Below are 26,952 nucleotides of genomic sequence, written 5' to 3'. Positions count from 1 at the left end.
CTGGCCCGCGATCGGGGCCCACCGATCCGCGGGCGGGCCTGTGCCGTGGGGGCACTCTTTTCCTTCCGCCTTCACCACAGTCTCCACCATGGCGGAGGTGGAAGAGACTCCCTCCACTGCGCATGCGCGGGAATGCCATCAGCGGCCGCTAATGCTCCCGCGCATGCGCTGCCCGGAGATGTCATTTCCGCGCCAGCTGGCGGGGCACCAAAGGCCTTTTCCGCCAGCTGGCGGGGCGGAAATTCGTCCAGCGCAGGCCTAGCCCCTTAAGGTTGGGGCTCGGCCTCCAAAGATGCGGAGCATTCCGCACCTTTGGGGCGGCGCGATGCCCGACTGATTTGCGCCGTTTTGGGCGCCAGTCGGCGGACATCGCGCCGATACCGGAGAATTTCGCCCCATGTCCTCAATGGTTATAATCTCAGGATGACTGCCTGAGCCATGTGTGAATTGGCGTAGGGATGAGAAAATTAGGGAAGTAAACACGTGACTAAAGGAGTGGTGCGGGAAAGAGGGGTTCCTTTTCATGGGGCACTGGCACTAGTATTGGGACAGGAGGGATCTGTACCGTTGGGACGGTACCCACCTGAACCGATCTGGGACCAGCGTTCTAGCGGAAAGGGTAAACAGGGTGGTCACAAGGACTTTAAATTAGCAAATGGGGGGAAGGGAAGGGCAGAACTCCAGGGAAGTATAATGGTTAATCGGAAGCAAAGCAACAGGTTAGCATGTGGGGAGGAGGATTCAACTGGAGGGAAAATTATGAAAAAGTTAACGGGAAGAAGAACTCAGAGGATGTTATTAATGGAGGTGTTAAGATTCAAGAAAAGGGGGAAAAAACTAGCATAAGGGCACTTTACTTGAATGCTCGTAGCATTCGAAACAAAGTAAATGAGTTGACGGCACAAATCATCGTGAATGAATACGATTTAGTGGTATTTCAGAGACATGGGCCGGAATTCTCCAACCCGGCGCTGGGTTGGAGAATTCCCGGGGAGGCACGACGCCGGCTTCCCCATTCTCCGGTGCCGATTCTCGGGTGCCCGCTGGAGCTGTGGGGACCACTCTGGCGCCAACCTAGGCCCCTAAGAAAGGGGAGAATTCCTCACTTTCGGGAGCCGTTGACGCCGCAGTCGTTGGTGCCAGTTTTCACGCCGGCGTGGGGACATAGCCCCATTATTAGAGAATCCCACCCATGGTTGCAGAGCGGTCACAACTGGGAGTTAAATATCCAGGAGTATCAAACTATTCGGAAGGACAGACAGGAAGGTAAGGGAGGTGATGCAGCTCTGATATTTAAGGATGACATCAGGGCAGTAGTGAGAGATGATCTAGGTTCAATGGAGAAAAAGCTTGAATCCGTTTAGGTGGAAATTAGAAATAGGAAAGGAGAAAAGGTCACTGGTAGGCGCAGTCTATTAGGCCACCAAATAATAACATCACGGTTGGGCGGGCAATAAACAAAGAAATAACTGATGCATGTAAAAATAGTTTGGCAATTGTCATGGAGGATTTTTATCTACATGTCGATTGGTCAAACCAGGTCGGTCAAGGCAGCCCTGAGGAGGAGTTCATAGAATGTATCCGCAACAGTTTCCTCGAACAGTATGTAATGGAACCTACAAGGGAGCAAGTATCCTAGGTCTGATCCTGGTCCTGTGTAATGAGTCAGAAATAATTAATGATCTCGTAGTTAGGGATCCTCTCAGAAGGAGTGATCACAGTATGGTTGAATTTTAAATAAGATGGAGTGTGAGAAGGTAAAATCCAATACCAGTGCCTTGTGCTTGAACAAAGGAGGCTACAATGGGATGAAGAAGGAATTGCTGGGGTAGATTGGAAGCAAATACTTTATAGTGGGACAATTTAGGAACAGTTGAGGACTTTTAAAGTGATTTTTCACAGTGTTCAGAATAAGTATATATCAGTTAAAAGGAAGGACTGTAGGAAAAGGGCTAATCAGACATGGATATCTAAGGAAATAAAGGAGGGTATCAAATTGAAAGAAAATGCATCCAAAGTGGCAAAGCTTAGGATTGGGAAATCTTTAAAGGTCAACAGAAAGCCACAAAAAAGCTATAACGAAAATTAAGATTGATTATGAGAGTAAACTAGTTCAGAACATAACGCAGATAGCAAAGGTTTCTACAAATATATAAAACGAAAAAGAGTGGCTCAGGTAAACATTGGTCCTTTAGAGGGTGAGAAGGGGGATTTAATAATGGGAAATTAGGAAATGGCCGAGGCATTGAACAAGTAGTTTTTGTTGGTCTTCACAGTGGAAGACACAAATAACATGCCAATAATTGATGGCAAGGAGGCTATAGCAAATGAGGATCTAAAAATGATCAGTATTCCCGAGGAGGTAGTGTTGGGCAAGCTCATGGGGATAAACATAGACAAGTCAGCCATTGGATAGGTACATGGATTACAGTAAAATGATAAAGTGTAGATTTATTTGTTCTTAAGGGCAGCACGGTAGCATTGTGGATAGCACAATTGCTTCACAGCTCCAGGGTCCCAGGTTCGATTCCGGCTTGGGTCACTGTCTGTGCGGAGTCTGCACGTCCTCCCCGTGTCTGCGTGGGTTTCCTCCGGGTGCTCCGGTTTCCTCCCACAGTCCAAAGATGTGCAGGGTAGGTGGATTGGCCATGATAAATTGCCCTTAGTGTCCAAAATTGCCCTTGGTGTTCGGTGGAGGTGTTGAGTTTGGGTAGGGTGCTCTTTCCAAGAGCCGGTGCAGACTCAGGGGGCCGAATGGCCTCCTTCTGCACTGTAAATTCAATGATAATCTATGATTAACCTGGGACAAAGGTTCGGCACAACATCGTGGGCCGAAGGGCCTGTTCTGTGCTGTATTTTCTATGTTCTATTAAGTCTCCCAGGGTACTAAAAGAGATGGCGGGGGAAATAGCAAATAAGATCATGGTAATTTCTTTACCAAAAGTTGCTGGACTCTGGGGCGGTTTCGACAGATTGGAAAACAGCAAATGTGATGCTGTTCATCAGCAAAAAAGGAGGTAGGCAAAAGATGGGTCACTATAGGCTGGTTTGCTTAACTTTTGTAGTGGGGAAAATGCTCGAATCTATCATCAAGGAAGAAATAGCGAGACATTGGGATAGAAATTGTCCCATTGGGCAGGCGTAACATAAGTTCATGAAAGGCAGGTCATGTTTAACTAATTTATTGAAATTCTTTGAGGACATTATGAGTGCGGTGGGCAATGGGGAGCAAGTGGATGTGATGTATCTGGATTTCCAGAAGGCATTTGACACAAAAGGCTGTTGCACAATATAAGGGTGCATGGCATTATGGGTAATATATTAACATTGATAGAGGATTGGTAAACTAACAGGAAGCATAGAGTAGGGATAAATGGGTGTTTTTCTGGTGGCAATCAGTGGCTAGTGGTGTGCCTCAGGGATCAGTGTTGGGACCGCAATTGTTTACAATTTACATAGATGATCTGGAGTTGGGGACCAAGTGCAATGTGTCAAAGTTTGCAGATGACACTAAGGTGAGTGGTAGAGAGAAGTGTGCAGACGACACTGAAAGTCTGCAGAGGGATATAAATAATTTAAATGAGTGGGCAAGGGAGTACAATGTTGGTAAATGTGAGGTCATCCATTTTGGTAGGAATAACAGCAAAATGGACTATTATTTACATGCTGCTGTGCAGAGAAAGCTGGGTGTCCTTGTGCATGAATCGCAAAAAGTTGGTTTGCAGGTGATTAGGAAGACAAATGGAATTTTGTCCTTCATTGCTAGGGTGATGGAGTTCAACAACAGGGAAGTTATGTTGCAGCAGGTGAGGCCACACCAGAAGTACGGTGTACACCTTTGGTCTCTTTACTTGAGAAAGAATGTACTGACCCTGGAGGGGGTGCAAAGGAGATTCATGAGGTTGATTCCGGAGTTGAGAGGATGGGCTTATGAGGAGAGACAGAGTAGACTGGAATCACTCATTGGAAATTAGAAGAATGAGGGGGGATCTTACAGAAACATATAAAATTATGAAGGGAATAGATAGGATAAAACCAGGGAGGTTGTTTCCACTGGCGGGTGAAACTAGAACGAGGGGGCATAGTCTCAAAATAAAGGGGAGCAGATTTAGGACTGAATTGAAGAGCAACTTCTTCACCCAAAGGGTCATGAATCTATGGATTTTCCTGCCCAGTGAAAAGTTGAGGCTGCCTCATTGGATGTTTTTAAGGCAAAGATAGATTTTTGAACAGTAAAGGAATTAAGGGTTACGGTGAGCGGGCGGGTAAGTGGAGCTGAGCCCACGAAAAGAGCAGCCAAGATCTTATTGAATGGCGGAGCAGGCTCGAGGGGTCAGATGGTCTACTCCTGCTCCTAGTTCTTGTGCTTTTATGAAGAAAAATAAATTTATCAACCTGTGAAAACTCAGGTTTAAAAAAATTCAATCTCCAAGGTGGGGTCAGAGGAAGCAGGTTTACAGGTCAGGGGGAGGTCATTCAGCTCCTGAAGTCTGTTCCGCCATTCTATTAGGTCACGATTTGTACCTCATTTCCATTTGTTCATCTTTCCCCTACATCCCTTAATATCCTTCCCCAACAATAACTGATCGATCTCTGACTTGAAAGTTCCAATGGCCTTTTGCGGGGAGAGAGTCCCAGACTTCCGTTATCCTTTATGTGAAAGAGTGCTTCCTTAGGCCAGCTCAAAATGGTCTGGCTCTAATTTTAAGGTAGTGCCCCATTGTCCTGGATTTGCCCACCAGAGGAAATAGTTTTTCTATCTCACAGAATCATTTACAGCGCCTCAAGTTCACTCTTCTATCCTATCAAACCCCATAATTCTTTCATGATAAAGCTCTGGTGAAAATGAATAGGTAAATTGGAATTGGTATGAAGCAGGACAGGTACGATCGGGTGACATTTTCACCCAGCCAATTGGATATTTGAAAAACTCAAATGTACCCTCCAAACATAAAGGATAAGTCATCTGAGTATTGCTGAAAAGAGAGAGATCTTACCAAACTTTTTGACTTGTCCTCATCAGGAACAATGCAAGAATGCCAAATTTCAAATGATCCCACCAATTTATCTTCCGGTAAAAGACTTTTGGCGAGTCGACTCTGATTGTTGAGGTGTTGCCAAGGAGAAAGCTACGGGGAACTTTCGGCTTCCTCCTGGGTAATTCAAAAAAGGCACAAGGCTTGACCATTTTCCTTTTGTTTGCAGAGAAAGGGTGCCTTTGAATGAATGTGTGTCACTTCTAGCAAGCGTAAATGAGCCGCGTTATGAGCTTGGCTAATTACCTTAAATTGGTTGTTAGTGCAGCTATTTGAGCACTCAGGATTGTTCAGCAAGAGCTGTCCAATTGTGACATCATATCTAACAACATAAAACAAAGGGAATATGTTCAAGCGTTGCACCTGTCTTTGAATTACCCAGGAGCTTGGGGAGCCTCGCGATGACCTTTGCTTTCGTCATAGCCATGCCCTGGCCAATCAGAATCAATTTTCCAACCAACCAGCAACCTTTTCTCCTATGGCGTCAATTGTTGTGATCGTTTCAAATTTGAATTCTTGTATTTGTCCTATGAATGCAGGACAAAATATCCCTGTAACATTGATCACTTTTCAGCAATATTTAGGATAAGTAATTACACCATTTGATTCTGATTGTGTGATACCTTCCAGAGAAACTGTCCTTCAAAACAACACAGTGAATTTAATAGATTCCGACCAGAAACGACTGCCAGAAAATAGTTGGGCCTTTGGACTTAAAAATCAACGTGGCCTTCCCTCCAATTAATCTGCTCCTTGTCATTCTTTGTCAGGATGTGGTCATCACTGGCAAGGCCAGCATTTCTTGCCCATCTCCAATTGCCCTTGAACTGATTGGCTCTCTAAGCCACTGCAGAGGGCAATTAAGAGTCAGCCATATCGCTGTAGGTCTAGGGTCGTATGTATGTCAGACCAGGTAAGAACGGCAGATTTCTGTCCCTAAAGGCCATTCGTGGATCAGATGGATATTTTATGACAGTCAATGATATAGTTTCATGGCCACCATTACTGAGACTAGCTTTCAAAGTCATATTTATCAATTGAATTCAAATTCCACCAGCTGCCTGACTGTGGCGTGTGCAGGAGGCTGAAAGAGTTTCTGAGCCCGTTCCCAATTCAATCTCACCTTTCCTGTTTTGTTTCAAAGGAACTGGTGTGCCTACGTCCACACAAGACTCTCACCGACTGTGACGATAGAGAATGCACAGACATACGTGATGAGAACAACAAACCCATGCCCAATGAAATTGGGACACTGCCAACCAAGGTACGTCTCACCACTTATCTGTATTGATTGACATCGTAAAATTGCTTGTTGTGCAAAATGCTACACCTGTTTATTGGTTAAATAAATAAACAAGCCTACTTGGGACCCAAAGAGATACTACAGCACATTTTATCCAGAAGTCAAGAAGATTAAAGGGTGATCCAATTGAGGTATTTAGGTGGATTAAGACATGTGATAGAGTAGATGGAGAGAAACTGTTTCGTTTGGTGGGGGAGTGCAGAATAAAGTGTGGGGGGACAACCTTAAAATTAAAGCCAGACTGTTCAGATATCAGGAAGCACTTATTCACTCAAGGATAATGGCAAGCTGGAATTCTCTCCCCCAAACACAACCATCTGGAGTTCCCCTGACAGGCCACTCACCACCCTGACTTGGAAACATATCGCTGTTCCTTCAGTGTCATTGGGTCAAAGTACTGGAATCCCCTCCCTAACAGCACAGTAGGTGTACCTACATGACACGGACTGCATCGGGTTCAAGGAGGCAGCTCACCACCACCTTCTCTGTTTTTTAAAAAGTATTTTTATTCAAATTTTCAGCATTTTAACATTTTACAAACAAAACACCCCCAAATTACACATTACACCCCCAAATACAATAAACCCTGCACCAACTCTCCTTCTCCCCCCCCCCACTGTTGCACCTACCCAACCAATCCCCCGTCCCCCAACAGTTGACGGTAACTAGCTCTCCGAAATGCAAATCTTTTAAAAAACATCTCTTGTAGAACCCCTCGTTTGCTCTGTTTAGGGCAAATTCCAGATTCTCTTTTTTAAAAAAAATATATTTTATTCAAATTTTTCGGCCAAACAAAACAATACAAAGGTTTTCCTTTTTACAACAATAAAACAATATAAATAACAGTGACCGTTTTAACAAATAAATAAATAATATATAAACTAATGGCAACTGCCATAACAAAAATAATAACTCTCCAGAGATAAAATCAAACAATCCAATATACAGAACCAAGTACAAATATCTATACAAAAACATCCCTGAGGACCCACCCGAGCCCCCCCCCCCCCCCCCCTCGCCCTGGGTTGCTGCTGTTACCTTCCCATTTCTTTTATCGTTCTGCGAGGTAGTCAATGAATGGTTGCCACCGCCTGGTGAACCCTTGAGCCGAACCCCTTAGTGCGAACTTTATCCGTTCTAGTTTTATAAACCCTGCCATGTCATTTATCCAGGTCTCCACGCCCAGGGGTTTGGCTTCCTTCCACATATGCAATATCCTTCGCCGGGCTACTAGGGACGCAAAGGCCAAGACATCAGCCTCTTTCGCCTCCTGCACTCCCGGCTCTTCTGCAACCCCGAATATAGCCAACCCCCAGCCTGGCTCGACCCGGACCCCCACCACCTTCGAAAGCACCTTTGCCACCCCCACCCAGAACCCCTGCAGTGCCGGGCATGACCAAAACATATGGGTGTGGTTTGCTGGGCTTCTCGAGCATCTCCCACACCTATCCTCTACCCCGAAAAATTTACTGAGCCTTGCTCCGGTCATATGCGCCCTGTGCAAAACCTTGAATTGTATCAGGCTTAGCCTGGCGCACGAGGACGACGAGTTTACCCTACGTAGGGCATCAGCCCACAGCCCCTCCTCAATCTCTTCCCCCAGCTCTTCTTCCCATTTCCCCTTCAGCTCATCCACCATGATCTCCCCCTCGTCCCTCATTTCCCTGTATATATCCAACACCCTACCATCCCCCACCCATGTCCCTGAGATCACTCTATCTTGAATCTCCTGCGTCGGGAGCTGCGGGAATCCCCTCACATGTTGCCTCGCAAATGCCCTCAGTTGCATGTACCGAAATGCATTCCCTTGGGGCAACCCATATTTTTCCGTCAGCGCTCCCAGACTCGCAAACGTCCCGTCTACGAACAGATCTCTCAGTTGCACAACCCCAGCTCTCTGCCATGCTCCAAATCCCCCATCTATTTTCCCAGGGACAAACCTATGATTATTTCTTATCGGGGACCGCACCGAGGCTCCCGTCCTGCCCCTATGTCGTCTCCACTGCCCCCAAATTTTTAGCGTTGCCACCACCACTGGACTTGTGGTGTATTTCTTCAGGGAGAACGGCAACGGCGCCGTCACCAGTGCTTGTAGGCTGGTTCCTTTGCAGGACGCCATCTCCAATCTCTTCCACGCCGCTCCCTCCCTTTCTCCCATCCACTTACACACCATTGAGATATTGGCGGCCCAGTAGTATTCACTTAGGCTCGGTAGTGCCAGCCCCCCACTATCCCTGCTACGCTGCAAGAACCCCCTCCTCACTCTCGGGGTCTTCCCGGCCCACACAAAACTCATGACACTTTTCTCAATTTTCTTGAAAAAAGCCTTCGTGACCATCACCGGAAGGCACTGAAACACAAAAAGGAATCTCGGGAGGACTACCATTTTGACCGCCTGCACCCTACCCACCAGTGACAGGGGCACCATGTCGATCTCTTAAAAAATCCTCCTCCGTCTGTTCCACCAATCTTGTTAAATTAAGCCTATGTAAGGTTCCCCAACTCCTGGCTATCTGAATCCCTAAGTACCGGAAATCTCTTGTTACCTTCCTCAGCGGTAAATCATCTATTCCCCTGCTCTGCTCCCCCGGATGCACCACAAACAACTCACTCTTCCCCATATTCAATTTGTACCCCGAAATTCCCCAAACTCCCTGAGTGTCTGCATTATCTCAGGCATCCCCTCCACTGGGTCCGCAACATACAGCAATAAATCATTTGCATACAAAGATACCCAGTGTTCTTCTCCTCCCCTGAGTACTCCCCTCCACTTCCTGGAGCCCCTCAGTGCTATGGCCAGGGGCTCAATCGCCAATGCAAACAGTAACGGAGACAGGGGACACCCCTGCCTCATCCCTCTATGAAGACGGAAGTAGTCAGACCTCTGCCTGTTCGTGACCACACTCGCCACCGGGGCCCTATACAGCAGCTGTACCCATCCAATAAACCCTGCTCCAAAACCAAATCTCCTCAGCACCTCCCACAGATAATCCCATTCCACCCTGTCGAATGCTTTCTCGGCGTCCATCGCCACCACTATCTCCGCCTCCCCCTCTGGTGGGGGCATCATCATTACCCCTAGCAACCTCCGTATGTTCGTGTTCAGCTGTCTCCCCTTAACGAACCCAGTTTGATCCTCGTGGACCACCCCCGGGACACAGTCCTCTATCCTCGTCGCCATCACCTTGGCCAGGAGCTTAGCATCTACATTTAAAAGGGAAATGGGCCTGTAGGACCCACACTGCAGCGGGTCTTTTTCCTTCTTCAAAAGGAGCGATATCGTCACCTCTGACATAGCCGGGGGCAACTGCCCCCTCTCCCTGGCCTCATTAAAGGTTCTCATCAAAAGCGGGGCCAGTCGATCCATATATTTCCTATAAAATTCCACCGGGAATCCGTCCCGACCCGGGGCCTTCCCCGCCTGCATGCTCCCAATCCCTTTTACCACCTCCTCCATCTCAACCTGTGCTCCCAGTCCCGCCCTCTCCTGCTCCTCCACCTTCGGGAATTCCAGCTGATCCAGGAAACACATCATTCCCTTCTTCCCTTCCGGGGGCTGAGCCTTATATAACCTCTCATAGAATGCCTTGAACACCCCGTTCACTCTCTCCGCTCCCCGTTCCATCTCTCCCTTCTCATCTCTCACCCCACCTATCTCCCTCGCTGCTCCCCTCTTCCTCAATTGGTGGGCCAGTAGCCGACTCGCCTTCTCTCCATACTCATACTGTACACCCTGTGCCCTCCTCCACTGTGCCTCTGCCTTACCCGTGGTCAGCAGGTCAAATTCCACATGTAACCTTTGTCTTTCCCTGTACAGTCCCTCCTCCGGTGCCTCTGCATATTGCCTGTCCACCCTCAAAAGTTCTTTCAACAATCGCTCCCTTTCTTTACCCTATTGCTTCCCTTTATGTGCCCTTATGGATATCAGTTCCCCCCTGACTACCGCCTTCAACGCCTCCCAGACCACTCCCACCTGAACCTCTCCATTGTCATTAAGCTCCAAGTACCTTTCAATACACCCCCTCACCCTTAAACATACCCCCTCATCCGCCAATAAGCCCATATCCATTCTCCAGAGTGGGTGCTGTTCTTTTTCCTCTCCTACCTCCAGGTCTACCCAATGTGGAGCGTGGTCCGAAATGGCTATGGCCGTATATTCCGTCCCTGTCACCTTCGGAATCAGTGCCCTTCCCAAGACAAAAAAGTTTATCCGTGAGTATACTTTGTGAACATGGGAGAAAAATGAGAACTCCTTACTCCTAGGCCTACTAAATCTCCAGGGGTCTACCCCTCCCATCTGCTCCATGAAGTCCTTGAGCACCCTGGCCGCTGCCGACCTCCTCCCGGTCCTGGACCTCGACCGGTCCAGCCCTGGATCAAGCACCGTATTGAAGTCTCCCCCCATTACCAACTTTCCCGCCTCCAGGCCCGGGATACGTCCCAACATACGCCTCATAAAATTTGCATCATCCCAGTTCGGGGTGTACACGTTCACCAGAACCACCGCCTCCCCTTGCAATCTGCCACTCACCATCACATATCTACCCCCACTATCCGCCACTATGGTCTTTGCCTCAAACAGTACCCGAACATACCCCCACTAAGATAGCCACCCCCCTATTCTTCGCATCTAAACCCGAATGAAACACCTGCCCTACCCATCCTTTACGTAGTCTGACCTCAGTTTCAGATGCGTCTCCTGCAACATAACCACATCTGCCTTTAATTTCTTTAGGTGTGCGAGTACCCGTGCCCTTTTAATCGGCCCGTTCAGCCCTCTCACGTTCCACGTGATCAGCCGGGTTGGGGTGCTCTTTACCCCCCCTTGTCGACTAGCCATCCCCTTTTTAAACCCAGCTCCTCACCCGGTTCCCACGTACCCGTATATCCCCCCGACGGTGCCCTCCCGCCTCGACCACCCCATCCCATAACAGCTCCCCCTTCTCCTTAGCAGCAGCAACCCAGTTAACCTCCACCCCCACCCTCCGCTAGATCCTCCTCTAGCGTAGTTGCACCCCCCATGTTGCTCCCAGAAGTCAGCGAACTCTGGCTGACCTCGGCTTCCCCCCTTGTCCTCGGCCCCCACTGTGCGAGGCCCCCTCCTTCCTGCGTCCCTGTTCCCGCCATAATTACCATAGCGTGGGAACAAAGCCCGCGTTTCCCACTCGGCCCCGCCCCTAATGGCCGGCGCCCACAGTTCCTCATCCTCCCTCCCCCCCTCCCCCACAACATGGGAAAGAGAGAAAAGTTACAGGATCACAAAATTAACAAATTGAAAAAAACATCCCCCCCCCCCCCTTCCCCTTCCCCTTCCCCTTCCTCGCCCCACATAATCACCCCACCACTTTGTCCCAAAAGCTCTTTCTTTCGCCAGACTATTCCAGCTTCTCGTCCACAATGAATGTCCACGCCTCTTCTGCCGTCTCAAAGTAGTGGTCCTTCCCTTGGTGTGTGACCCACAATCTCGCCGGTTGCAACATTCCAAACTGGACCTTCTTTTTGTGAAGCACCGTCTTAGCCCGATTGAAACTTGCCCTCCTTCTCGCCACCTCCGCACTCCAATCCTGGTATACGCGGATCACCGCGTTCTCCCACCTACAGCTCCGAGTTTTCTTCGCCCATCTGAGAACCGTCTCTCTGTCATTGTAGCGGAGAAACCTCACCACTATAGCTCGAGGTTTTCTCCAGCCTTTGGTCTTCGCGCCAGAACTCGATAAGCTCCCTCCACCTCCAAAGGGCCCGTCGGGGCCTCCGATCCCATTAGCGAGTGAAGCATCGTGCTCACATATGTCCCGACGTCCGCCCCTTCTGCGCCTTCGGGAAGATCCAGGACTCTTAAATTCTTCCTCCTCGAATTATTCTCCAGCGCTTCCAACCTCTCCACACACCTTTTGTGCTGTGCCTCGTGCGTTTCTGCCTTCACCACCAGGCCCTGTATTTCATCTTCGTTTTCAGCCTTTGCCTTCACGACCCGAAGCTCCAGCTCTTGGGTCCTCTGCTCCTCCTTTAGTCCTTCAATCGCCTGTAATATCGGGGCCAACAGCTCCTTCTTCAACTCCTTCTTCAGCTCTTCCACACAGCGCCGCAGGAACTCTTGTTGCTCCGGGCCCCATAACAAACGGCCACCTTCTGATGCCATCTTGCTTTGAGCTTCCCTTCCTTGCCGCTGCTCCAGAGGATCCTCCGCAATCCGGCCGCTATCCCCCCCTTTTCCATGCGTGTCCGGGGGGGATTCCCTTCTGGTTTACTGCACAGTGTTTTTGCCGTTTAAATTGCCGTTGGGGCTCCTATTAAGAGCCCAAAAGTCCGTTCCAACGGAAGCTGCCGAAACGTGCGACTTAGCTGGTCATCGCCGCACCTGGAAGTCCCCCACCACCACCTTCTCAAGGACAATTAGGGATGGGCAACAAATGTTGCCTGGCCAGCGATGCCCGCATCCCGTAAAAAAAAATTAAAAAGCAATTGAGGCTGGCGGTCAAAAGTGAGAATGATCAATATCTTGTTCGGCAAGGGTATCAAGGGTGATCGAACCAGGTGGGTAAATGGAGTTAAGATGCTGATCAGCCATAATGCAATTGAATGGTGAACACACTTAAGGGGCTACTCCTGTTACATGGATACATAGATACATAGAAGTTAGGAGCAGGGGGAGGCCTTTTGGCCCTTCGATCCTGCTCTGCCATCCAGCACGATCATGGCTGATCATCCAACTCAATAGCCTAATCCTGCTTTCTCCCCATAGCCTTTGATTCCATTCTCCCCAAGTGCTATATCCAGCTGCCTCTTGAATACATTCAATGATTTAGCATCAACTACCTCCTGTGGTAATGAATTCCACAGGCTCACCACTCTTTGGGTGAAGAAACGTCTCCTCATCTCTGTCCGAAATGGTTTACCCTGAATCCTCAGTTTGTGACCCCTGGTTCTGGACACACCCATCATTGGTAGCATCCTCCCTGCATCTACCCTGTCTAGTCCTGTTAGGATTTTATAAGCCTCTATGAGATCCCCCCTCATTCTTCTGAACTCCAGCGAGAACAATCTCAACCTAGTCAATCTCTCCTCATATGACAGTCCAGCTATCCCTGGAATCCCTGTTCTTCCATCGCTAAGTGCATTATCATGTGTGATTTATTTCACTCATGAAGACTTATTATAACATTTGTTACTCATGGGACCTGTTCACGTTAACCATTAAATATCCTAAAGACTTTGATTACATGAAACGCAGGGACTAAGACGTTTAAACTCTGTTGTGGCCATCGCTCACAGGTAGCTGTGAAGAATAATTTGAATCATGTGCCACCACCTTCTCAATGGCAATTTGGGCAATAATGGGTTTTCAGTAAATGAGTAACAAAAGCACAAGCATTCTTTAGTTAGCGAAGTAAAATAAAAATAAAAATATGATTACCAATGACCCCCACCCCCCACAAGTTGCCAACTGCCCAAGGAGAGAGTGGTACTAGTCACTGGACTAATAATCCAGAGACTCGGAGTAATGCGGGGACCTGGGTTCGAAGATCTAATGATGACATTGTCGATTGTCATTGAAAGAAAACCCATCTGTTCGCTAATGCCCTTTAGGGAAGGAAATCTGCCACCCTTACCTGGTCTGGCCTACACGTGACTCCAGACCCACAGCAATGTGGTTAACTCTTAAATGCTCTCTGAAGCCACTCAGTTGTATCAAACCTCTAAAAAATCAATGAAAAGGGATGTAACTGGACGGACCACCTGGAAGTTTGCCTCCAAGTGGAAATATATTGCTATTCCTCCACTGTTGATGGGTCAAAATCATGCAACGGCAATGTGGCAGTACCGACACCACATGGACTGTCGAGGTTCAAGAAGCAAGCTCACAACCACCTTTCAAAAGTATTAAGGATGAACAGTAAATGCTGGCCTAGCCACTGATGCACACATCCAATAAATGATTTCTTAAAAAGATTGTCCTGGAATCTTTGGGAATTAAAGTTTTATTCCCAGGTATGCTGCACATAACTTAAAAGAAAGAGCATAATAGTTACTAAACAAAATGGGCTTCATTCATTTTGTTTTGTCACCTTCATTGAATAGTTTTATAATTACAACTGTGTGGGACCCGTAAAAGAGACCCTCACCAGAGACCCCATAAGAGAGACCCCCACCAGTGACCCCCCCATTAGAGACCCTTCCACCAGAAACCGCCATTACAGAGACCCCCATTACATAGTCACCCCACCAGAAACCCCCTATTACAAAGTTACCCCACCAGAAGCCCCCATTACAGAGACCCCACCAGAGCCCCTCTATTACAGAGTCACCCCACCAGAAACCCCCCGTTACAGAATTGCCCCATCAGAAACCCCCATTACAAAGATCCCACCAGAGACCCTCCATTCCAGAGACCCTTAACCAGAGACCCTCCATTATAAAGACCCCCCACCAGAAAGCCTTCATTAGAGAGCCCCAACCAGATACAACAGAGACCCTGTCAGGGCTATGCTGGGAAATACTTGCACCAATTCTCGCCGACATGAATCCCAGGCCAAAGGAACGGAAAATCACACGGGTTTGGAGGACCCATTTGCATCCTCCCTCTGGCATGGGGCGCAAACTTCGATACCACCACCATCGGGGGACAGGGCCAATCCCACAGATTCACAGATATGAGACCCTGGCCAGTCAGTACACTGCCTATCTTTGTCTCTGGCCGGCTCTTCCTTGTAACAAAATGATGAACCTTCACAGTCCACATGCCTTGCTTGCTAGAAAATGGAAGAAGCTCTCCTCCATGATTTTGCGGCACAAGCAGGTGCATGGAGGGCGATTGACATCAAGTGTACGTTCAGGGCGTGCTGACCTGCTCACTACTGCCACTTATGGTCGGAAGACAGCACACAGCCTCAAGTCTTTTTAAATCCGGTAGCGGCCGCCATTCTCAATGTAAATGTAAATGCGGAAACTCTGCGACCGTTCGCTCCGGGACCCTCCTAACACCCACCCGTGCCCCACGCAGGGGTCGTGACCCACACGTTGTAAAACCCTGATGTACAGGATACAATAAGTGTTAAATAAATCACTGAGGTAACCAATTAACATGTAATCATCATGTTAGATATCATGGAAGAAAATTGTATCTTCATTGTTACAAGTTGGAAAAAAAGCTTCAACATGTTACTCCGAAGATTTCGCTGAACCTTGGAGTCTTCTGATTTTAATCTACTCACAAACTGGTGTTATTTTGATAAAGTGTCCATTTGCTTTTTGCGGATCTTATTTTATTTTAGATTGTGCTGACATAACATGACTGACTGACAACTATTCAAACAGAAGGAATAGACCTCGGGTCACTTTCCGGAGTCCTTTCCTGCTCAGAAAACGCACATCCTATCGTCAAGGAAGCAGGTGTTTGCCTTTCTGTTCCAGGCCTTCACCAATCCTGCTTCTCCACTAGGTGGTGCACAACACCAGCCTCGGGGACAATTCTTCCTCTGTGCTGTGTTCCTTTTCTTCTGTCTGTTGGCTCCTCACAATTGCAAGGGTGCTGCGGTGGATTGTAACCCAGCTTCTCCTTCATTGCCTCGGTGTCCTGATAGGGCAGCCTAATGCATCGTGCTGTTGTGATGCTCCTTAAATGCAGGTTTAAAATGAACTTGAGTCGCCAAAAACCTAGAGGGCGATGTTCAATTTTCTCCCAAATTGGGTCAAGAATCAGGGGATGGCCATACCACTTCCCAATTTGCGCTGATTGGATGTCCTGACCATTTTAAGGCCAAGTTTTTGTTTGTAGGCTGTTGGTGTGTAAGGGTATCGTTCAGATTCCAGCATCCGCAGTATTCAGGGCAGCACGGTAGCACAAGGGGATAGCACTGTGGCTTCACAGCGCCAGGGTCCCAGGTTCGATTCCCCGCTGGGTCACTGTCTGTGCGGAGTCGGCACGTTCTCCCCGTGTCTGCGTGGGTTTCCTCCGGGTGCTCCGGTTTCCTCCCACAGTCCAAAGACGTGCAGGTTAGGTAGATTGGCCATGCTAAATTGCCCTTCGTGACCAAAGAGGTCAGGAGGGGTTATTGGGTTACGGGGATAGGGTGGAAGTGAGGGCTTACGTGGGTCGGTGCAGACTCGATGGGCCGAATGGCCTCCTTTTGCACTGTATGTTCTATTTTGCTTTTAGATCCGGTAGCTCACAAGTTTCTGGAAAGATGGGAAAGTGGCCCGCTCTCATGTTCACTGGTGGGTAGGTTGGGTTAGCTTCTGTCTGAATGGGCAGCGAAACTGGAAAGACAGCCTCATGTGGGGGCTACGATGGACAAGAGTTTATTTTTCTTTGACCCGGGAGGAGCACTGTGTTGCATACCTTGGGCTTGATTCTCCGGCCTCCCAGCAATTCCCGCTGCTGTCAATGGGAATTCCTATTGAAGCCACCCCACACCCCTGGAAAACCAGGGCTATGCAGTGATTATTTTTCCCCTTATTTTTAAATAAATTTAGAGTACCCAATTTATTTTTTCCAATTAAGGGGTAATTTAGCGTGGCCAATCCACTGACCTTGCACATCTTTGGGTTGTGGGGGTGAAACCCATGCAAACACGGGGAGAATGTGGAAACTCCACACAGACAGTGACCCAGAGCCGGGATCGAACATGGGACCTCGGCGCAGTGAGGCAGCAGTGCTAACCACTGCGCCACCGTGCTGCCCTGGCTATGCAGAGATGACACACCAGTTCCGATGGCTGTATGGATTTTATTGACAAGAGTTTGTTTTTCTAAGTGTCCACTCCGTGTTACAGCTCTATCTTCCAACAACCTTTATGGTTTGTTTACTTTTGTCTGAGTCTACAAGCAGGCTTAACTAATCAGGCGCAGTGAGCATCAATAGCAAACAGACTCACTTAATCAAACACAAAACAATTGGACACTACCCACTGGATGGAGAAAGATTACATGGCTGTAGGGTTGGGTCGGAAATGTATGTACCCTGATCCATTAGGCATCACAGTGATACAGCATAGCTTTGGATGGGTCAGTTATTATTTTTCTGTCCTTTATTTCATGTGCAACCCCCATAGAAATTCAGTGTCTGTGAGTCATACCTTATAAGGGTTGGATTGGCCAATGAGAAATATAAAGGCGTTCGATGTCCTCAGCAGGTGTCCTCCATTCACTTTCCGAAGCTGCGGAGAGAGAAACTGAGTTGCCATTTCAAGTTCAATTTTTTGGAATGAAACAGAGGTGGGAATATGATGGGTTTTATGCTGTTGAGGAAAAGGTGAGCAAAATAGAAGGTCGGTGATAGGTTAGAGGGTGGGGGAGATTAAATGACAAAGATGTCACGGAAAACAAGACAAAGAAACTGGTAACCATAGTATCAAATGCTCAGGCAATGGTCCAGAGTAGATGTTAATGGCAGAATAAAGAACTCCAGTAACATCAAAGGTGTCATCCCTGATTCAGTGGGTAACACTCTGACCTCTGATGCTGAAGGACGTGACCTCAACCTTCACCCCGGACACTTGAGAAAATAAATTAGGTTGACATTCCAGTATAGTATTGAGAGAGCGATTATCAAGGGGGATTTTAATCTATATTTAGACTGGAATAAACAGATGGGCAAATATAGCATCAATGTCAAATTTATAGAATGTTTTCAGGATAATTTCTTCGATCAGCACATTCTGGAGCTAACCGGAGGCAGGCTGTACTAGACATGGCATTGAGCAATGAGATAAGATTAATTAATGGCCTCATATTGAAGATGCCCTTAGGTAGCGATGATCATAATATGATTGAAATTTATATTCAATATGAGGGAGAGAAGATTGGGTCTAAGACTAGTATTTGAAACTTAAATAAGGACAATTATGAGGGCATGAAAACAGAGCTAGCAAAAGTGAACTGGCAATTTAAGTTGAGGGATAGGTCATTGGAAATGCAGTGTCAGACATTTAAGGGCATATTTCAATATACGCGGAATAGATGCATTCCAACGAAAAATTTTAAAAATCCAAGGAAAGGCCCCACCATACGTGACTCACTTGGCTAGACAGTTGGTTTGTGATGCAGAGCAAGGCCAGCAGTGTGGGTTCAGTTCCCGTACTGGCTTCGGCCCTCACCTGAGGTGTGGTGATCCTCAGGTTAAATCACCACCAGTCAGCTCTCCCCCCTCAAAGGAGAAAGCGGCCTATGGTCATCTGGGACCATGGTGACTTTACCTTACCTTTACCGAACAAATTGTTGCAAAGCAGATTGACAAGTCTCTGGGTCCTGATGAATTTCTTCCTAGGGTCTCAAAAGTGGCTCGAAGCATATTATAAATGATGACAGGTTGCAGGGCTCTGAGATGCAGCCGGATCCAGATATCCTCGTGGAAGAATAGCATACAGTTCGTATGTAGGTATTGTGAGGGCATGAAAACAGAGCTCACATGAAAACAGAGCGTAGGTATGTAGGGCAGCACAGCTTCAGAGTGGTTAGCACAGTTGCTTCACAGCTCCAGGGTCCCATGTTCGATTCCCGGCTTGGGTCACTGTCTGTGCAGAGTCTGCCCATTCTCCCCGTGTCTGCGTGGGTTTCCTCCGGGTGCTCCGGTTTCCTCCCACAGTCCAAAGATGTGCGAGTTGGGTGAATTGGCCATGCTAATTAGTATCCAAAAAAGGTTAAGTGGGGTTACTGGGTTACAAGGATAGGGTAGAGCCGTGGGCTTGAGTAGGGTGCTCTTTCCAAGGGCCGGTGCAGACTCGATGGGCCGAATGGCCTTCTTCTGCACTGTAAATTCTATGATTCTATTGCAAGTAATTAGGAAAGCTAACCAAATGTTCTATTTTATTGCAAGGGAAATTGAATACAGGAATTGGGAGCTTATGCTTCAGTTATGCAGGGCATGGCTGAGAGCACATCTGGAGTATTGTGTACAGGACTAGTCTCCTTATTTAAAGAAAGATGTAAATGCACAGGAAGCAGTTCAGAGAAGGTTTACGAGGTTAATACCTGGAATGAGTGAGTTGTCTATTGAGGAAAGGCTGGGCAGCTTAGGCTTGTACCTGTTAGAAGCGATTGGTTTGAAACATAAGATCCTGAGGGGACTTGACAGGATGGATGTGGAAAGGGTATTCCCTCCTGTAGGAAAATCTAGAATTAGGATCAACTGTTTAATAATAAGGGGTTGCCCATTGAAGACAGAGATCAGAAAATTATTTTTCTCTCAGAGGGGCAGTGAGACCTTTGGAACTCTCTTCCTCGGTGGTTGAGCCAGGGTCCTTGAATGTCTTTAAGGCAGAGGTAGACAGGTGAAAGGTTACCGGGAGTAGGCAGAAATGTGAAGTTGAGGTTAAAATCAGATCAGCAATGATCTTATTGAATGGTGGAGCAGGCACGAGAGGTGAAGTGGCCTACTCCTGCTCCTACTTTCTATGTTCGTATGGCTGCTGAACTGGTGGAGGAGACATTCTTCTGATGAGACCCTATCTGCCCTCTCAGGTGGAGGTAAAAGATCGCACGGTACTCCTTCAAAGCAGAGTAATGAGGTTCACCCCCGTGTTCCCTGCCAATCACTATCCCTCAAAGAGCATCACTGAGACGTATTGATCATTTGTTTCATTTCTTTTCGTGGGAGCTTGCTGTGCTTAAACTGACATTTCCTACATTACATCAGTGTCGACATTTCAAAGGCATTTCATTGACTGTAAAACCCTATGATACAGCCTTGAACACCTGCAAAGAGCAATAGAAAATGCAGGTCCTTTATTTCAGCCAGGGTTTGCGGTGAAAGATCAAATGCGAGTCACAACGGTTTGGGCGCCACAGGGGGGCCTCCTGCTGCTTGTGGGACTGTGCCTTAATAGGACGTTTTTGCCAGACGAGCCAAGAGCAGGGAAATCATGCGGAATCCCTAGCAATAGACTGGCACTTGTTAATGCTATTCAAAATACAATATATCATCAGCGACACTGCCATATTTGTCTGACTGAGATTATGCTTCCTGCCTCTCCTCTCTCCCTGCAATCAAGCCCATTCACCTTGAGACAATAAAAAGCATCAAATCTGTTCTCCGAGACAGAAATGAAAAGTGGTTATTATCGAATTAAGCACTCTTCCTGCAGAAATTGAGTTGAAGACGGCATTAATTAAATATCAAGTGGACAGATGCATCGTTTACCCCCAATCATCAACAACCAGGCAGATGCCGCTATGCCTGCTGATCCTTACACTGAGTGGAGCCACATGTGGACGTGATTCTCTGTCCGATCACGCCGACGGGATTTTCCGTCCTGCTGCGGCGAAAGGTGTTTTGGCCGAGCGCCAATCTCCTCCATTCCCGCTGGGGGCAGCGACGGGGCAAACTCGGGTCGTAGCATCCCGGCTTGGCAACAATGTTTATTATCCCAGAACTATATCCTATGGTTGAGTGGAATCCTCATTGTTAATAAGATAATTTACTTCAATCATTCAAATCACCTGAATCAATATATTTACAATATGTGTTAAAGATATTGGAACATAGAACAGTACAGCACAGTACGGGCCCTTTGGCCCACAATGTTGTGCCGATCATCTATCCTAATCTAAGATCAACCTAACCTACACCCCTTCAATTTACTGCTGTCCATGTGCCTGTCTGAGAGTCGCTTAAATGTCCCTAATGACTCTGACTCCACCACCACTGCTGGCAGTGCATTCCACACACCCACCACTTTCTGTGTAAAGAACCTACCCCTGACATCTCCCCTGTACCTTCCTCCAATCACTTAAAAATTGTGTTCCCTCGTGACAGTCATTTCCACCTTGGGGAAAAGTCTCTGGTTATCCACACTATCCATGCCTCTCATCGCCTTGTACACCTCTATCATGTGCAACGTTCTGCCGGCAGTCCATACCCCTTCTTGGGAGTGTATTCTTCTTTGCTCCCTCATCTTTGCCACAAGCATTTCTGCACATTAGGAAGCATGTGTGACCGGGGGGGGGGGGGGGGGGGGGGGGAAGAGGCACCAACTTGAACCATTGGAATCCGTTTTGCATAGGGACATCCACAGTGCTGTAAGGGAGGGAATTCCAGGATTTTGGCCCAGCTACAGTGAAGGAACAGCGATATAGGGCGGGATTCTCTCCTACCCGGCGGGGCAGGGAGCCCGGCGGGACGGAGTGGTGTGAACCACTCCGGTGTCGGGCCGCCTCAAAGGTGCGGTTCCGCACCTTCAGGGGCAAGGCCCGCCCCGGAGTGGTTTGCTCCCCGCTGTCCGGCGGGAAAGGGGCTTGGTGCCACGACAACCGACGCCGGACGGTCTCCGCCGGCTGGCGCGAGTCGGCGCATGCGTGGGAGCACCAGCATGTGCTGGCGTCATCTCCGCGCATACGCAGAGGGATTCGCTTCCGCACCGGGAATGGCGGGGGACCACACGGAAGGATAGAGTGCCCCCACGGCACAGGCTCGCCCGCGGATCGGTGGGCCCTGATCGTGGGCCAGGCCACCGTGGGGGCACCTCCTGGGGCCAGATCCCCTGCGCACCCCCAAGAACCCCGGAGGCCGCCCGCGCCACCCGCGCCAGTAAGGGGCCTACTTTAATTTACACCGGCGGGACTGGCAACGAACGGGCAGGACTTCGGCCCATTGCGGGCCGGAGAATTCTGTCAGCCCCGGGGCCCATTGAGTCGCGCCGGTCCCCGCCATTCTCTGAGGCGCGACTCACGCCGGGACAATTTTTGGGCTGCAGGAGAATTTGGAGGACGGCGGGGGCGGGATTCACGCCTACCCCCGGCGATTCTCTGACCCGGCGGGGGGTCGGAGAATCCCGCCCATAGTTCCAAGTCCATAAGACATAGGAGCAGAATTAGACCACTTGGTCCATCGAGTCTGCTACGCCATTCAATCATGGCTGAAGTCAGGAGTGACCTGGATGGGAACTTGGAGGTGGTGGTGTTCACAAGCACAGTGCAGAAGAAGGCCATTCGGCCTAGCCGAGCCTGAAAGAGCACCCAACCTAGGTCCACATCCCTGCCCTATCCCCGTAAGTCCACCGAACCTTTGGATACTAAGGGGCAATTTAACATGGCCAATCCAACTAACTTGCAGATCACTGGACTGTGGGAGGAAACCGGAGCACCCGGAGGAAACACACGCAGACACGGAGAGAATGTGCAAATTCCACACAGCCACCCAAGGTCAGAATGAAACATGGGTCCCTGGCGCTGTGAGGCAACAATGCTCACCACTTTGCCACAATGCCATACTTGAGTTTCTAGAGGGTAGACATTGTGGGTTTGGAGGGCATTGTTGGAGAAAGCTTGGTGGGTTGCTGCAGTACATCTTGTAGATGGTGCACACTGCTGCCACTGTGGGAAGTGATGGAGCAGGTGAATGTTTAAAGTGGTGGATGAGGTTCTGACCCAGTGAGCTAATTTATTCTGGATGGTTTTGACCTTCTTGTGTGTTATTGTGAATGTTACTGTTGCACTCATCTAGGGTGGCATGGTGGCATAGTGATTGGCACTAATGGGAACAAGGTTCAATTCCAGCCTCGGGTGACTGTCTGCACGGAGTTTGCACCTTCTGTGTCTGCGTGGGTTTCCTCCGGATGCTACGGTTTCCTCCCACAGTCCAAAAATGCGTGTGTTAGGTGGATTTGCCATAATTTAAAAAAATTACCCCTTAGTGTCCAAAAGGTTAGGTGGGGATACTCAGTTACGGGTGATGCGGTAATAATAGGTTGCTATGCAACTGCTGAGGTGGGGTAAGCCTTTGTTCAAACTCTAATCCTCGCAATTGAAGGGGACTTTCTGGCATTTTAGCAAATTCAATTTTATTCCTGTTTGGGGAGGCCGTTCACTCCCTCAGCCCAACCTTTAGGCTGAGCAAATTTCATCCACTGTTGAGGGGGTAGGCGTGGGCAGGGTGGGTGGGCACAGGGGGCAGAGTGCGGTCGGGTTGGGGTGCCCGACTGACTGAATGTTCTCTCCAACTACCTCTCTCGTCAGTTGCCTGGAGATGGACTGCACTCAGCTGAGTAACCTCCTCTCCAATTGGACATTGATTTAAGAATAATAATAATATTTATTGTCACAGGTAGGCTTACATTAACACTGCAATGGAGTTACTGTGAAAATCCCCGAGTCGCCACATTCCGGCGCCTGTTCGGGTACACTGAGGGAGACTTCAGAATGTCCAATTCACCTAACAGCACGTCTTTCGGGACTTGTACCCGGAGGAAACCCACGCAGACACGGGGAGAACGTGCAGACTCCACAGAGACAGTGACCCAAGCCGGGAATCGAACCGACTCTGGCACTGTGAAGCAACAGTGCTAACCACTGTGCTACCGTGCTCCCCATACCCACTCAAAGGCAATGTGGAACCTGCCATGGACTGCACCTATTTCTCCCTCAATCCACTCCAACCTCTCCCTCCCCATCCCCCAACAAATCCACCGCCTGCTCAGGACTGTGACAAGGATGCTTTTTCTCATTTTTCTTAACGCGGTTTTTGCAGCAGCTGGCTTCCTGCCCCGCATTACAGGGTCATATTAAAGGCTGAATTAAACTCCCATTAGTGGCAGCATTTATACAATCTGTTAGCATTTCCAGCCTTTTCACAGTTAATGGTGTATTAATTTGAAACAAAAACTCAAGCCAACTGTTCAGACAAATGCCAACCACCATAGCAAGGATTACTGTGAGGTAATCCTGAAAATAGCTTCATTAACATGGCGAGCAAATAGGTAATGCAAAATTAAAGTTTCACTGCGGTTCACAGTCCAACTCAAAGCAGTGAAATAATCCACATCGATGGCAATAGGGATTATTAATGGTTTTCCAGCTGACAATGGTGGCCTTTCCCGTGCGTGGGGGAGGGCTGGGGGCTTGTTAAATGGGATTGCTGCCCATCCCACCAACTTCCCACCTGGAATGTTCTTTGATTGGGCTGATGTGAAACCTCGATATTGCCGTGTGCAGAAAGAACATCAGACTTTGTTTCGCAAACAAAGTTATTTATTACTAACACTACACTCACAAATAACTAAAATGACTACGATGAATACAGTTGGAAATAAATGTCTAACACTAATTTACACAAAGATACAACAGAGCTGCTGTAATATGCGACTGCTATCAACTCCTTGCAAACACCTTCTGATGGAACACATGGTGCATCTGGGTCCCGGGACTGCATACTCGCCCCACCTGCTGGTCGGATGCTATAAGCCGATAGACCCTAATAACACGTTGCCCACGCCAGAATACCAATGGTGTAGACAGAAGGGCAGGAGTGGGTTGCCCGATTTTTTTAACCTGAATTGGTGAAATGCCAGGCAGGAAGTGGCGATTCGCTCTTTGGGGGCTGCCCTTTGCCAATTGATGTGCCCCCCCCCTTAGACAGAAACCCCCCCCTTTCATTCCTGAGATTGGCCAGTAGCTCTAGAAAGTGAGACTTTCACTCCAATGAGGGGCGGACGTCTCGCTCAGCCCAGGTTAATGAGCCCCACAGCACATTGTTTATTTTTTTTTAAATGTTTTAATTGGTTTTCACATTTTATGTTTCACAATTCAGTTTGTAAATGAAATTACAAGTTGCATTACCGCGCATAATACAAAGCAAAAATAACAAAGAAAATAAAAATCTCAAAAGAGGAAAACCGGAGAGCGAAAAAGAAATCGGAAATGTACGAAGGTCATTATCTATATTTGCATACACTCCCCCCCCCCCGCCCCCCAACCTTCTGTGGCCATGGTCCCCATCTGGCTGGTCTGCTATGCTGTGCTCCCCAGTCTGACCCGAACATTCTTGTTCTTCACTCTGCTTTTCCGCGTGCCCCCAGGCCCGTCCCTGCGGCTTTTTCTCTTGTCCCTCGCGTTCTTTTTTGTGAGCACTTGCCCCCCCCCTTCCTGCTCCCCACCCCACATCTCTTCGCCCCCCGCCCCCCCCCCGCCCCCCCACCTTTCCTTTTCCTTTCTGTTCCGTGGCTTGGCCGTGCCTCCCCCCCGCTCCTCTCCTTGCTCTACTGGTTGCTGGCTACGCACTGGGATAAGTTGGTGAACAGCTTCCACATCACCCTGTGGGGGCCTGCTTCTGACCCCCAAGGGGCAAATTTTATCTTGTCCAGTTGGAGGAATTCTGAGAGTTCTACAGCTTCTGGAACGTGCTGCCGATCGTCAGCCAAGCAAGATTCTTCGGTGGGCAATTAGGGAGGCAAAGGCGAGGGCGTCGTCCCCCTTCCCCATAAAGAGGTCTGGCTGCTTGGAGACTCTGAAGACCACCTTTTGGGCATGGCTCCACCTTCCACCCCCACAACCTTGGACATGGCCTCAAAGTAGGTCGTTCAGAACCTGACAAGTCTGGGGGGGTGCCCAGAACATATGGGTGTGGTTGGCTGGGCCTCCCTGGCACCATTCACATTTGTCCTCCACCTCCAGGAAGAACCTGCTCATTTGAGTTCTGGTTAGGTGCCCTCTGTGCACCACCTGTAGCTGCATTAGTCTCAGTTTTGCAAATGTGGAGCTGGAGTACACCCTGTGTAGAGTGTTATGGGCCAGAGTTTAGAGAACCCCAAAGTGTATCATGGAGCTCACCTGACCCACAACTTTTAATAGATTGTGGTATGGGGAGCACACGGCCCACTCTACAGGTGTGGTACAGCAGAAATGGAAAAGTATTTTTTAAAGCAAAACAATGTTTATTCTATGATCTCAAGTTAACCTTTTTAAAACATACAGTGAACATCTTAGCAACCATTAATTCAAATACAACCCCCAAAGAATACAACACTAAGTAATGCTTAATAACTTCCCAAACAACATCCAGAAGACAAAAGAAACACCTTTTAACAGAAGCACATCAGGTTTACATTCACTACTGAGAACATTTATAATTCTGAATTCACCAAATGATCAAGAGATAGTCTTTTGATGGCAGAGAGAACAGCAATACACCTGCTTGGTCTGGCTTCAGCTCCAGCACTGAAAACTAAACTAAATCACACCCTGCAGCAAACAGCCTAAAACGAAAGTTATAAGCTGACACACAGCCCAGCTCCACCCACACTCTGACATCACTGATAAAACACCCATTTCTTAAAGGTACATTTCTTAAGCACCCATTTCTTAAAGGTACTCTCACATGACAAGAGCTTTGAACTAGAGTCGCCGCCCCCACACTCCCCCCCCCCCCCCCCACCCCGCAATTTCTGTGCCTAGTTCTTCCTCCCATTTTTCCTTTGTCTCGTTTGGGGGGAGCGTACCGCCTCCAACGGTCGCCCGCACTGGTCCCCACAGTTCCCCTTCCTCATGTTCAACAGTTCCTCAACTAGCGAATGTCCTGGGGTGGGATTCTCCATTGGCTGACGCTGAAATTGTGAAAGACCATTGGGCGGAGAATTGGTTCCGACGACAAAACCGCGGCGGGCACCGATTTGGCGCTAAATCGCAATTCTTCGCCACCTCGTCAATGCGTACCGGAATGTACGTACAGTAAACACCGTTTGCATATCATTAGCCTCCGGGGCCTCCACGATTCTCCGCCATAATGGGCCAATTTCCCGATGGCACGGTTCACTTGTACTTTTAGAAATCAGAAAACTGCTGTTGTGGTCGATGAAGGAGAGAGAGGAGGTAGGACACAGAGAAGAGTGACTGTGGGCTGCCGGG

At 48.5% G+C, this 26,952-nt stretch overlaps 1 protein-coding gene across 1 annotated transcript in view; it reads left to right on the top strand.

Moving 5' to 3' along the window:
• The window catches only part of LOC140408310 (multimerin-1-like), a 108,247-nt gene that overhangs the window by 7,679 nt on the left and 73,616 nt on the right, over positions 1–26,952 (top strand). Inside the window, exon 2 of the mRNA XM_072495334.1 lies at positions 6,181–6,300. Within this exon, the coding sequence (XP_072351435.1) occupies positions 6,181–6,300 (120 nt within the window). The remainder of the gene's footprint in view (positions 1–6,180; positions 6,301–26,952) is intronic.

This window comes from Scyliorhinus torazame, chromosome 3 (genome assembly GCF_047496885.1).
Source record: "Scyliorhinus torazame isolate Kashiwa2021f chromosome 3, sScyTor2.1, whole genome shotgun sequence".
Classification (NCBI taxonomy): Eukaryota; Metazoa; Chordata; class Chondrichthyes; order Carcharhiniformes; family Scyliorhinidae; genus Scyliorhinus; species Scyliorhinus torazame.
The sequence above is the reverse complement of the archived record's forward strand: the minus strand, read 5'-3'. Positions and strand labels throughout refer to the sequence as shown.